General features: G+C 46.6%; 1 protein-coding gene across 4 annotated transcripts in view; it reads left to right on the forward strand.

Annotated features, from left to right (window-relative positions):
- Positions 1-14,526, forward strand: part of Arid5b (AT-rich interaction domain 5B) — a 174,827-nt gene that overhangs the window by 129,823 nt on the left and 30,478 nt on the right. For 3 of the 4 annotated variants that reach the window (XM_075980059.1, XM_075980060.1, XM_075980062.1), the window contains 2 exons: positions 6,777-6,889; positions 12,708-12,912. In XM_075980059.1, the coding sequence (XP_075836174.1) occupies positions 6,777-6,889; positions 12,708-12,912 (318 nt within the window). Of the gene's footprint in view, positions 1-5,243; positions 5,401-6,776; positions 6,890-12,707; positions 12,913-14,526 lie in introns of those variants that run through there. The other variant, XM_075980061.1, reaches the window with a different exon arrangement.

The raw sequence follows: 14,526 nt of genomic DNA on the forward strand, positions 1-14,526 counted from the left end.
TGGGGGAAGGGCCAAAGTGAAATAATCTGTGTTTTTAAGTGTTTCTGAGAAATGAAGACCTCCAGGGCAGAGAGAGAGGGTGTATCAGGAAATAGCTATGCAAATCGCATGCCTGTGAAATTACTAACTCGCTGATCGGAGGCAGTAACAATGCCCCGGCATTCAGGAGTATGAACCAAGAGTGAGTAAGACCAGGGCATGTTTTGGATGGGACTGCGACAGTGTTTACTTACATGGTTTGTTGAGCAGTCAGTGAAGTCCCCAGCTGGTTGGGACTTGGGCTGCCTGATCAGTCCAGGTAGAGAGGGTACAGTCAACTATTCCACCCTCAGCCTCTCAGCCGTGATGCGTAGTGGTTTGGGTGATTCTGACAAAGTGCCAAAGTAGTTTAGGTCTCATTCTGCCAGCTTTCTTTTTATTTGCTTGTTTTCTCATCCTCTTCCTAACGAAACAACCGCTCGTCCTTTGGGGAAACGGAGGAACCTGGATCCCGTGAGCCCAGGGTTCAGTGGGAATGCTAATCGTAGTGATTGGCAGCAAGGTGGGTTCTGACTTGGACTGCAGCACCTAGGTAGGAACTCAGCCCAGTCCTCCAGGAGACCAGTGTGACCATAAGACAATTCATCTAGGGCATGTGACCTGCGGTTGTTCCCAGCGATAGGATCTTGGTGGCACTTAAAAGTGATAGCTTTTAAATCTGGCCCTAGAACCTGGGCCCTTATCTCTGGGTTTCTCCTTTCTAATGTTTTTATTGAGGGAAACCATTCTAGAAGGAACTGTCAGCGAAATTACCGGAGTCCTAGCGCCCTTGTAACGTCCGGCTCTAATTGCCGTTCCCCTTTCGTCAATTAAGGTTAAAGTGTTCCTGTAAGACCAGCTGTACCTGTGAATGGCCCCGAGGTACTCGCGGGACACACAGCACACGTGCTTCTCAAGTGTTTTCTGCTGGGTGTGGAGGATTGTTTATAGAAAACCAGAATAAAAATAAACTTGAAAAGTCTTAACTTGATGTGGCAACCGTGTTTTGTCAATTCACAGAAAACTTCAGTCTTGTAAATAGGTATGGAGAACCAGCATGCCCTCCCAAGAATGACAGTGGGTTTTGAAGGGAAAAAAAAAAAAATCTCAGGGAATCATTTATGAATTCTTTTATTTTATTTTATTTTTTTTTATTGAAGAGAAAAAAATTTCCGCCTCCTCCCAGCCTCCCATTTCCCTCCTCCTCCTCCCACTCCTCTCCCCCTCTCATTTATGAATTCTTATGTTAAAATGTTGGCTCAGTGGTAAAGCCACGATGAGGGCCGAGAGCTTTTAGGCTGTTTTTGTTTTTCCCCCAAGTATTTAAAAACTGAAATTCTGTAAGAGATTATCTTCGAAATGCCTTTCTTTTATTACCACCCATAAATTTTAGGAGTGGCTTTGATCAAGTGTGCTGCCAGTCTTGGTTTCTACATCTTTGACTCATACATTAATAACTGAAAACATTCATCCTATTTTTGCGAGACCGAAAGAGGAAGTTTCTAAATAGTCAGAAGGGAAACATTGAAAATAGAACGCAGTCAACGATAACTAAATTAGGGTAGGGTTTTTTTTTTCTTTTTCTTTTTTCTTTCTTTTTTTTTTCTTTTTCCAGAAAGAGCAATACTCCATGTTGAAACTTGCCAGGATATTTTAAGATTATTGTCTGTAAAGAAAAAGTCCCCAGCACCTCGCTGTCCTCAGAGGAAAGGCATTACAGAACTGCAGCATCAGGTCGGGGAATGGGGAGGGGCATGGAACAATACCATTCTGGTCAGTACTTAAGACATCCCCCCATCGGGTTTTGCTTTCTAGCTCATATTTAAAATACACATTCGCAACTTGAAAACTGTGAGGAGATAACACTCTGCTAACCTCCTATAGACTCTGACCCTTGGGGGTCTGCTCTATGGAAAATGATGTTTGTTGTTTCCGTTCCTGCTTCTAGGTCCTCCCAGAGAGGAAGACACTGTGTATCTCACAAAGAGCTTCTCTAAGGGATCTGCGGCTGCGTTGGGGGGAGGAGAAAGCCCTTCTGCAAAATGGGAAGAAAAAGTTATTGGCTTGGTTATGAATCAATCCAGTTTTTAGGGCTGTTTGTCTTTGTGGGTCTCCAAGAGCATAAACGATATTTAAAAAATAAAAATAAAAAATCGACAGCCATGATCTAGCCATAACAACAGGAAGAACACAGCAGAAGGGGGCGGGTATAAGCAACATCTAAGCCAAGAGCATTGGCCTTGCCAGCTTGCCAGTAAGTGGTTACATATCCTTTGTTTTATTAGTATTATTTTAAGAATCCGGGCTGAGATGAGTCTCCCACTCCTGAGATACCTGACTATGTAGCTTGTCTGAACTCATAGTGGAAGTGAAGACGTGCAAACACCTACTTTTATTTATTTATTTTGTTGAGTAAACAGACTCTTTAAGAGCAGAAAAGAGTAACAGCAAAAAGTTGTCCTCTGTTGTCAGGAAGACAGACTGTCTTTCACTGATAATCAAAGGTTAACAAAAGAAAACACTGTCCTAAGCAGGGATTAGACAGCAGTCTGTAGAAATGGCTGCCCCTGCTCAAACTGAGCACGCGTTAATTGGCCCTCAGGAAGATGGACAGAGGGACAATTGGAGAGGAAAGGAGTTTCTATTCGTTTCAACCACGGAAGCCTTTCACTCGTCAGCCAGAAGCCCCCACTGTAAAAGGGTCATGGGTATGGCGCTTTGACCAAAGTTTTACTGGCCTTAATGGGTCGAATGGGAGTCTTGTCGCCCACTTCTTAATCAGAACTGCAGGGGCCCCTGCTCGCTGGGGGTCCAGGAGAGCTTGGATGCACGCCTGGTAGAAGTAGGCGGTGTTTGAGAGTGTTTTTGGTTGGTGAAAGCTTGTTGTCAGGGTTAATCTGTGTACTCAGAGGTAGGGTGAACGAACGTGTGAGCTTGCAGATGCCCCACAGAAAGAACTTCGGGAAGAACAAGGGTCCTGGGAAAATGGCAATGGCCCAGGTGGCAAACCCATTGCTGATAATCAGGTGTATGGTCTGAGGTTGCGGACTTCTTCTATCTCAGTTTAACGATCTCTAGAATGGGGAGAATAGTAACCGTGCCGACCTCCTGGGTCGGCTGTGAGTTTTAGTTACTATTGGAAGGCAGAGCCATGGCTGGCCCTCAGGATGTATCAAGGAAGAAAGGCTCTATTGAAGGCATTCCTGCAAAGCACAATTACTGAGGGGCCGGAGAGATGGTTCAGCCGTTTAGAGGTCCTGCTGGTCTACCAGAGATCTCCTGTGTGTAGGAGGTGCGTGAGGGAGCACAAGTCCCTCAGAGGCCAGAAGAGGGCATTAGATCTCCCAGAGCTGAAGTTACAGGAGGGACGTGGGTGCTGAGGATGTTGAGACATCGCTCCAGCATCAAAATAAAACCTTAAAATAAACAAACAGCAACAAAACCGCTTACTGACCTCTGAGGATCGGGGACTAGGCTGGGTTCCCAGCTATGTGTACAAGTGAAGGCAGCTGTAATGTGGACGGCTTTACAGAGTCATTTGCTTTATGTGGAGCTGGTGAGGGGAAAATTTCACTCATCCTTAAAGCCGAGGCTCACACCAGGTGGAGACTCAGGATCTTGGTTTTCGGTACTGACCTCCCAGAAGGGAGTTAGCGTAGTAGCTAGGATGGCTAGAAGGCAAGGGGATGTTTCCTCATGTGAGGGAATGAAACACAAAGTTTCACTTCACACCCCCCCCCCCACCAATACACCACGGGACATTCACTTTGTATCATTGGTCTGGAGAACAGCTTCTCTCTCTGCCACAGAGGGAAACAGATAAAGTCCGGGACAAAGCTCAGGGGGGCGGGGGGGGGGGGGGGATTGTAGTAAGAGTCCAAAAGGTCTTCTGATGCATTATGGGAAACTGATGGCCAGTTCTTCATGCTCCACCGCCCCTGGCTCATTGATGGTTTGTGACCGACACTGTGGGGTAAGGCTACGGTTAAGGCAATGGTTTGACCGGTCGTCAGGAGCCCAAAACCTTGGGCTCGTCCTGGTTCTTCCGGTGTCACCTCAAGCCACCAGTATCAGGTGTAAAGTGTAAAGGTTCCCAGGGTGACACGTGTATCACGTGATCCGATTGGCAGGTTCAGGAGGATGTGAGGAGTGTGTGGGCATTTGTGGGCTATTAGTCATCTGTTCATCCAACAAAGTCAGGTTACACAACGCTACCTCGCTAATGTTATGCAGAGGAGAGGTGAATCCGATGGCCCTACCCCTAAAGACAGCCCAGTCAGGTATAATAATAACCCCGTCAAAAAAAAAAAAAAGAAAAGAATAAAAATAAAATAAACATATAGCTCAAGTACTTCTGGACAAAGACAAAGAAGGGTTTGTAGTTGTGTGGTCAGCAATGCTGGGTTGGCCCACTTGTCCCTAGGACATTCCAGCACTTGGCCAATTAAAGAAGCAAAGACCCCCAGATTCAGAGTTGTGTAATCACAACTAACCCTAACCCTAACCTGTTCCTCTGCTCAAAACTGAATTTGTAGTTCTCTAAATCTTCTGGGTGCCTAACATCGACCCAGTTTAGGGATGGTTCCTAAGGCTCTTGGAACCTTTGCTTTGCTATTTAAAACCCTGCTCAGCGCGAGCTCCATCTTTAGACAGGGCCTTCGGGCTTTGAAAGCTTTTCTGGAAATAAATGCCTTTTAGGTTTTAAGTGCTTTTCAAAACTGCGAGGAGTGGAAAGATGACAGTGACAGGTCTGGGAACAGAGGCCATATTGTTCCGTTTCTGCTGACTGCTGAATGGCACCTCTCAGAACTCCTCTCTCGAGTCCTGTTTGCTTCTGTCTGCTCACTGCTGGGCTGTTATTTTGATAAGGCGACTTGCAAGTCCGTCCTACCCCTAGCAGTCATTAAAGCCTCAGCACTTGGGTCATTGTGAAAAAGCTTCCGAGCTACACAAAGTCCTCTAAACAAAACAGTCCACACCCTGGCTCCAGGCTGTGGACCGTGGCGAGTTCTCGGAACTGGGCTCTGAGCTCCCACCGAGGAGGCAGAGGTCAGGAGCGCCACCAAACAAGCTGGGTGCAGTCCGCAAGCCGAGCCAGGGAGGAGGAGAGAGCAGAGCCTTCCCTGCCAGTCTGGCAGCTCCCCCTAAGTGCTCAGAGCTCAGAGCCCATCCCACACACCCGCGCTAGTCACTGCTGTGTGTTTACATGAGTAATGGAGCTGCCGGGGGGAGGGGAGCGGCGCTGATCTCGCTCGCTCGCAGCTAGGAAGCCGATATCCACAGCAAGTCCAGACTTCCAGGGATGAGGCTAGGGAGCAGTCCCCTGCCGGAACTTTCCTAAGCACAGGCGTCAATCAGGCAGATGTGTGGCGACTGGAATGGGTAATGTCTATTTTCTCTTTGCTTGATTTTGCTTTTGTGACTTTATATTGGAGAATTTTAGGCAGGTTTTCTGTGACGGACTCGGGGGCCAGCATTTTGAGGAAGGAGGATGTGATGAGGTCTGCAGTTTGGGAGAGAGGGTCCTGATCCTCCAGAAACTGCTTCTTAGCCCACGCGCACCACTCTAGTTGTAAAGAGAGTGTTGCCTTAACTGAGTTTCACTGGCAGTAAAACTCCTCCATGGCAAAAAAAAAAAAAAAAAAACAAATTAGTAGGAAATAGCATGGATGTAAATTGAGTCCAACATGAAATGTTCTGAAGTCACTAGCTAAACGTGTGTATGTATATATGTGTGTGTTTATGTGTACATGTGAGACGAATAACAATTAAGAGGTTTCCTGCTGCTCAGATATGATTTTTCATAACTGTTCAAAGTAATAAAAATGTAGGTGATTTGAGAGCTCCAGAGAGATTAGGGGTGGGGTCGCGCATTTGTCTGGAGTTGGTTAATGGACAACTCAGTGAGTTGGTTGGTTTTAGATTTTCGGGACTTGACTGACTGATGGAGCTGAATGTGAGAGCTGGTGGGGGGCAGTCACGGTACCCCACAAACAGCCCAAGTTCATCACCACCTGTGTCATTTGTAACTACGGCTTTAATAACGCGCGCAAAAAAAAAAATCAATCCCCACTGGAGTCAGGCTAACCCTGTGTAAGCTTTGGGATTTATTTTAAATAACCCTCCAGATCTTCATAAAAGTATATTGAGGAGGAAAAGGGAACACGCTGACTCAAGTCTTTGCCAGATTTGCTGAGATTTGAGACACGCTGGCCACAGTATTATCAGAAAATGTGTGTAATAGCAGCTTGTTACTGTGAGCACCTCTCGCCAGAACTCTCTCTCATCAGCATGGTAATTTGAAAAAAAAAAAAACAAACCAAAATCGCTGCTGTCTCTAAAACTCTTCCGACGACAGAGTAATGTTTTCAAATGTTCCTTGACTATGACGCCATCACAGGCTGGCGTATCATTTTGAGTTTCAAAGAACAAGATACCAAACAAACAGAAGACCCGCTCTCCAAGTCTAGCTAGGGGTGACTTCTCTTCTGATGGTGTATTCTGGGGGTGTGGGGGGGAGGAGTGGAGCACAGGGGTGGGGGGCGGGTAGGAGGGGGCGTGTGTCTTCCTTGTCAGACTCATTTTATTTATATTAATTAGACGTGGGAAAGTTTATAGCTTAGTCTCTACCAAGGTTCCACCCTTCGGAGACAGCAGCATCCAATGAGAGTGAGTCCCTGCTATCCCAGCTCGATAGTAACCCTCTGTGTCTTTTACTGAGACTGTATGACAATTATTATTCTCCGTTTTGTTTTCAGCGCCAAATCTTAAAGGCAGACCGCGCAAAAAGAAAACATGTCCCCAGAGAAGAGACTCCTTCAGTGGCTCGAAGGACTCCAACAATAACTGTGATGGTAAAGCCATCAGCAAGGTACGATCCTCCTGATTGATGCTTCGCGTGATTTTCCCCTTGGACCTCCCCCATAGCTGGTGTCTCCGTGGCTGTGTTCCATTCGGAATCTGCCTTTGGTGTTGGCCGCTTCTGGAGCTCGAGGCCATGTCTGGACCGGAGGACACTTCCCCCTGTGGCTCGGGGTGGGGAGAATCTGGTAGGAGGCAGGCGTTTTGATTAGTCAACAGAATGACTTCCCACCTCCCGGTTTGGCTTGTTGGGTAAAGGACATGATTAAGTGCCCGCGTCACCGAAGCTGAGATTTCATGCTAGATGACACAATGACATAGTTTACTCTGTGCGTATCAAAAATAGACCAGCTGAACCATCCTGTCTCTGAGTGTATACATCTAAATATGCCTCAGAGATTAACTGGAGATGAAATTAGAAGTGGCTAGAATTAATCTTTTTGGTCATGTTTTTTTTTCCCCTAGAGTCACCTCTAATTCATATTGAAGTAAATTAGAGATACATGGGAAGCTGTTTATATGTGTGCGCACTCTCGTAGAGGTGACTGTGTCTTAAAGCTCTCTCTGAATGCAGAAGGAAAGCCTCTGCTTCAGAGGCCTGTGGGCCCATTTTGCGTGAGCATTCTCTGGAATCTTTGAAGCGCCTGAAGTCTTGAATGAAGAGTCACTTCATGTTTGTAGACTTACCTTTGCGAGTTTTCTGAGCTGGGGGTCACGTTTCCACATTCTGGCCCTTGGGTGTTTTGGGTTTCGTGTTGTTTCTAGGCCACAGTTCGAACCCATCTAGATCAGAATCCGAGATCAGATGGGAATTAGCAAGGCGGTTCCAGATCCGACCGAGGGCTGACACGGGCTGAGTGTGGGGGGCACATTGAGTATCGGTGGAGATTCTGACATAGAGAAAGAACGGGCTGAGTTTTGTGTTGCCTGCCCTCTGGGGCTTGGACTGTGCCCTCTGCCCCCTTCCCAGTGTGTCGGAGTGAACTGTGAACCTTTGCATTCTGTGAATCTTATCTTCAAGTATCCCTCTTACCACAAAGTTCTGAGGGCTCTTTGGTTAGGATTTTGTCATGCTCCCAAGATTTCATAGAGTGGTTTTTTTCATAGGGTGAGTTTTCTTTTTTTAAAGCCAATTTACAGAAGTGTATTTTTCATTTCTCTGGCTCAACACAAGCCTAGCATTCTCTGCAGTTGCCTGTCCCTTACACACGTGACCTCTGCACGTGAACACACGTGGATGCCACGAAGGACGTTCTCTGGTGGTTTGAGCGCCTCAGCCCCGGAACTGCCTGCCTAGGGCCTTGGTGTCTCTGGCCTTGAAAGGTGGCAGCGTAATGGATTCTTTCCCTGAAATGCAGGCTGAGAGTCCTGCAAGGTAACACAGACGGAGCGAGGTCTTACCATGGCGGACATTCAACAGAGAATGCGTGACCATGTTGTGTCTCTTCCGGGATGTTCTAAACCTGAGCCCGCCAGGATGAAGTGTAGAGCGACAGCTAATGTGTGGGAATTACAAAATTCACACGAGGTCTCACAAAACAGAAGACCGGCTCCTTGGGTGTATGAACTGGTTAAATGTTTACCGATTTACTCTCTTTATGAGCCAAGCCTGGGTTTTCCTTCACCCTCCTCCCACGAGTGCGGCCCCTGACCATGGTCACCATGGGACAGACCATCCTTCCAATGTTCCTGTGCTGTGGTCAGTTCCTGGGGACTGGTGGAATATCTCAGCTCCTCTTGGAGTCTTGGATTACAGTCTTGCCTTGCACGCTTCAAATGCGTCTGGAGAAATCCGCTATCTGGGAGAGATTAATTTTACACTCTGGTGAGCGTTTCTGTTGGCACCTGTCTGGAAAATCCTGCAAGAGTAACAAACCACCCTGGAGATCATGCGAGCCATTTTAAAAAGGCATTGGGGTCTTAAAGTGGCCTTTTGCCATGAAATGTTGTAGTAAAGATGCGAAGTCTACAACCATCTGCCTATTTCTGGAACCTGGACCAATATTTTTCGTGATGGCGAGCCGCTTGGCTCTCAGACCCATGTGTATTTTCAAAAGTGCCCCAGACAGACCGTTTCTCACTGTGGATAAGTGCCAGCTTCCTGCAGCTCCACGCAGCGGAACCTTCCAGCATGGACGTACTGGTTTGTCTCTGGTCATGATGTCACCTTCAGAAGGTTTCACTCCCTCAGGTGTGAACGGACCAGCATCATTGTAACACGCTGTTTTCCCTGGGAGACAGAATTCTGTGGCTTTCTGAAGACATGTGTCTCAAGTGGAGCAAAAGCACCAGCCCTGGCATGGCATTATGACTAAGATCAGCTCGGATCCTGTTGCTTGCTGAGACCATTTATTATCTAAGATCCATGGCCAAGGCTTGGTCAGCTATACTAAAGGGCTGTTCTTGGCTTAGATCTCTAGTGATAAGACCTGTAGTGATGGAAAGTAAATGCGTGTGTGTGTGTGTGTGTGTGTGTGTGCGCGCGCGCGCGCGTTAATAAGCATTTTCTAAAGGCTAGACATCTAACAGGTGGTTTCCATGCTGGAAGGAACATGGAAAGACAAAGGATGCTACTACACCGTCTGTCCATCCATTCTTTCACGTCCTTGCCACTCCTTGTTGGAAGAAGGATGCGTGCATTACTTTGTTCGCCATTATCTAGCCCCAGTGATTACCACTCTCGCTTTATCTAGAAGCTAAGAGTAGCCTGTTCCTTGCTGCTTCACCACAGTTGGCTAGGCCTGCTGACGGAGAGAGCAGCGGTAACCCAATTCTGTAGAAGAATGTGGTTAGTCCCAGATAGGTCTACAGCTTCATTGAGAACATTAAATGGCACTTCTATAATTAGCATCCTGTCAATCGCGCTGAGAAACCTCAGAGTTCTTAGCTCAACAGGTGTGTGGTGCTCAGGCCAGGACGCTAACGGCCACCCTTTAAAGGTCATACCTTCTCAAGGCCAACACGAAGACTACGTGCTATTTCCATTCTAACAGCTGAATTACAGTAATTCCGTAGGCTAAACTGCTGAGAATGTTTTCGAGTAAATGTAGGGGAAACAGGTAGATAATACCTTGACCGAGTCTTAACCAGGAAACCAAAAGCTCACTGGTGCTGAGAAAGGATGCACTGAGCTAGTCTGAGATGCAGGCCAGGGCTCACTTGTTACCTACTTGGGGAGCCTCCTCCCTCCTCTTAGTGGGACCCCTGGAATGCAGGACGGAGTTCAGCAGGTGGCAGCAGGGCCTCACTTGGAGCCACTTTCAGCCCTGGCTTTCCACCGCAGGCTTCCCTTCCTTTTCTAACACTTCCGCTCTACACGTACCAGAGAGCGTTAAGTGTCTATCTGTCCGCAAACCTCAGAGTCCCCTACCCAGGGTGCTCCCATCCTTATAAGAGAGGTAATTTTGGTCTGGTATCATTGCAAACGTAAAGCGTCGGACCGCTTTACACACAGCTCGCAGCTCTGCTCCCCTGTGTGTGAGATTGATTGAGGCCAGGAGGCAGGCTGAACTGAGTTCTGAACTTCGCGTTTTACATTTCAGTAGCTGCGCACCCAGGTCTCCAGCCTCGGTGAGCTTGTTTTCTCGCCTATAAAATGGGTCTAAGCAGCTGCCTCTTGCGGTTCCTGTGGACCCTGACACAGCTCGCGTGAACAGAGCAAGGTTGTGTAGTTCGCTGTCCGCGTGGCCTAGGTACAGGGTTCTTTCTCCTGATTGGTTGGGTGCACACAGGAAAAAAAAGCGCTCCTGTGACTTGAAAACCACCTCGTTCTCTTTCGCATGGGTCTTGATAAATCTCAGCTGTCGATGTTGTGACGCCCGGAAATGTAGACATGCTTTCTAATTGAAAGTTTGTTTGGAGGACCAGCTTAACGTCTGTATTAAGTTTATCGTATGTACTTAAACATGTTACTCATTCTGCCTGGGCCGCGGCGTCTACATTTTTATGACAATAATAACCTACTTCACGAGAGTGGTGAACATAAAGATTAGGGAGGTAGATAGCTCAGTTGCTTAAAATGCTTGCTTTGCAAGCGCGAAGAACCTAAATTCAATCCAGAGAACACAAATTATAAATAAACAAACAAACAAGCAAAAGCAAGGCTGGGTGCGGTTGCACGTGCTTATAGCCCCAGCGCTGGAGAGGCAGAGAGAAGCGTGCAGGTCCCTGGGGTCTACTGGCAACCCTCCTAACTTAACCTAATCAATAAGATCAGACCCCAGTGAGGGGATGAGATAATGTATCAATCAGCGCTCCATCAGCACCGGGGCACCGGTGTAAACAAATAAGACAGACAGACAAAAACTGGGATGATTTTGTGATTTCAGAGTCCAATAAGTTATGGCGTGCATAAATTTAGACCCACCAGCCTAAAACTTGGCAAGGAAAGTTGATGATGGCACCAGGAGCCACAAGACGACTGTCTCCCAATCATGTCACAAAGTGGAAAAGTTTGAGAATATTGTCAGTAAAAATCCTCCGCAGAAAAAAAAAAAAGAGAGAACATGTTTTCATCCTATTTCTGCAGTCCCAGTGAGTTGCCCAGGAAGTTTCAGGATTGTGAGACCAGTCTGACGTGAAAGCGGTGCTCTCCTTTGAGAGAGGGAACGCTAAGGAAGCCCTCTTAGAGAGGATGCGTTCCCCTTTAGTCAATAAACAGAACCCTTTTCATGTGCTTAGTGCTCAGAAAGACCCACGGAGGCTGCGCAGTCTGAAACGGAACAGTGGAGAATCTGTGGGACATTTCTATGCGCGACGTTCCCCGGCGCTTGCCCTCTTCCTGCCCGATGTCAGCCGGGAGATGTAAAGAATATTGGAATGTACACATTCCCCATGGGTGCATTTGAACTCCGAGTCTGACCCTTTGTACTTCCCCCTTTTACAATTAAAATAACTCAGCAACTTAGCGTTATATTTAACAACCATCAAAGGCCGCTGTACAACATGGCCGTAAGGAGGGAACATTAGGTTAGCCAAGCTCCAATGCCTATCCCCCCGTGGTGTGGAAGGAAGAACCGTGGAGCATCTGCCTCCATTTATGTCTTAGTTGGCGGGGAGGGGCTTTCTATTTGTTCTGCTTGAGATTTTAGCTGCCCTCTCCTCTTTCATTTCTGGCAAGAGACCATTCCCTATCATAGTCTCAGCTGAAGGAAAAACCAAGTCCTCATTAAAAAGCCAGCTTTTGGGTGTACTGCTTCGGGTTATGTGTGGGTAGCAGCCTCAGGTGACACCAGACAATGACCTTGCTGGTATATCCCAGCAAGGAGAGCTCTCTCAGGTGCCTGGATAAGAAATACATGTGTCTCTCATTTTTTATAAGATCTAATACAGTATCAGGATATTATGAAAGCAAGGTTTCATCAGTGAAGTTAACAGCGGGGAGGGGGGGCCCTCAGGAAGAAACAATGTATCAAGAAGCCAATCGGTCATCCTACCGGACAGCAACACTCTTTCTGGTTTGATATGAATGTACTGTAAAGTATAGAAGTATACAAAGGACGCCGGCACAAACAAGCCAACTGTGGCCCTCTGAAGACCTGTTTCACAATAAAGTTTTATTGAAATTCAGCCCCACCATTCATTTACAGAGCACACCTGTGCTAGACTGGAGTACTTGTCAAGACCATAGGGCACAAAAGCCCACCATGTTTGCCAGGTGGCTCTTTACAGAACTTCGTCCCCATTGTCTAGGACAGTTCTTACACAAGGCTGTCTTTTGGTCCCCCTATCTTGCTGATTTCCCGTCAGGGGGAAAGTGTCACTTAGATACGTCTTTGCAAGCCTTCCCAGGCTAGGCTTGATTTAATAGATGGTTTTTCCTTTTCCAGGTGAAAGGCGAGGCCAGGTCAGCCTTGACCAAGCCAAAGAATAACCACAGCAACTGTAAAAAAGCCTCCAATGAAGAAAAGCCGAAGCTGTCCATTGGCGAAGAATGCAGGGCCGATGAACAAGCCTTCTTAGTGGCGCTTTATAAATACATGAAAGAAAGAAAAACGCCCATAGAACGAATTCCCTACTTGGGTTTCAAACAGAGTAAGTATACTTGTTTTTGTTTCTGAAATATCAAAATTGCTCAGATTCTTTGAATTTGCAAGGGGAGGGGGAGCGGGGAGTAGAATTTTTCTTTTTTTCTTTTGGACTAGTGATTCTGTTGAAACCCTAATCGAGGCAGGGTGTTTTCTGTTTATAGTAGATCCACGAATTGTCCAAGCCAAGAATTTTCTCCCTGCCTCTTCCGCTCGCTGCATTGTTGCCTTGTGGGACAATTGCGGGGATATTTATAGGCAGGGCTCCGAGGATGAGGCCTGGAAATAGACGTGTTGAAAGCTTCTAGTTTTCTGTTTTGTCAATCTGGAGTGTCTGTAACTCCTTTCTTATGAGATAATGATGATGATGTAGCCTTATCAGGCCCAGATGTTGCCTGTTCGGAGACAGCTTCTAAGAGGAAAGCCTTTAAAAGTGGACAAAACAGCCACAGAGAAAAAAAAAACAAAACAAAACACTCCCTTAGTCTTAAACTTGGCTTTCTTTTTTCTTTTTTTCTTTTTTTTTTTTTTAATTCTGAATTCACAGTAAACATGAAATCAGTCCACTGAAGGGAAGTCCCAGCTTGGAGCAACTTTGAGTTAGCTGTGCATCTAGGTGTTTTTGTGTGTACAAGAGAGGAAACTCATAGCTTGAGCAGAATTCCACTGAAAAAGAGAGGAAAATCCCAGATCCTGCCCCTCAGTTCACAGCCAAGTGTATATTTTGCTCTGTTCGAATTGACCAGCGCGCAAAGCCATGAGCCCCTCTGGCTTGTAATAGCATTTCCCCCGAATGCATCTCCCTAGATTAAAACCATGTGCCATTCTGCTGAAGACCGGCGAACCTGTATGTTTTACAGAACAATTTACATAGCTAATAGCACTTGGCACTGATTGCAAGAGCACACTCGCAGCCATTATAAACTTATATAACGACAGACGATCACACTGTCTGCAAACGGGCTGCTTGGAATGGAAGTCGAATCAATGTTCTGTGAAGAGATCTGTCCCATTATCAGCCATTCAGCAGAGACCAAGGCCGAGGCCGGGCTCTTGATGGCCTTGGAAGAGTACAAGGTTCAGTGTTCACAAACATGTTGTGCTCAATAGTCTTTTTTTTTTTTTGATTGTTTAATTCCCATTCTGTTCATTTCCCTTACCAGAGGATTACTTGATGCCCGGTATTCTCACACGCTGAGGTATCAGGCACAAATTGAACAACAACGAAATCTCTCAATCCTGACTAAGCAGAGCTGCGTGACAGTATAAACACGCGAACCCTATACACAGGATCTGTTAAGGAAAAAGATACATTTTTTTTTTCTTAGTACCCTACAGGTATCACACAGGCACCGTTAGGGAGCTCAGGGAGCTGTGACTCCATCCCTCTGTGAACGACTATCTTCCCTTACACTGTATTACTCATGCCTTGGCATGTGACCTGTGTGTTCTCTACTCACGTGCCAGCCACGTGTTGGCAAAACTACAGCGTGGTTCTTTACTATAGCCTCGCTATCAAACAGTCCAAGGAGGTAATCGTGTATAAGAGTGACTGTTGATTGATCACAGAGAAATCTGATCTGAAGGAGGAGTTATCATCCCATCAAGGGTTTCTTTCTGA

This window comes from Microtus pennsylvanicus, chromosome 7 (genome assembly GCF_037038515.1).
Source record: "Microtus pennsylvanicus isolate mMicPen1 chromosome 7, mMicPen1.hap1, whole genome shotgun sequence".
Taxonomy (NCBI): domain Eukaryota; kingdom Metazoa; phylum Chordata; class Mammalia; order Rodentia; family Cricetidae; genus Microtus; species Microtus pennsylvanicus.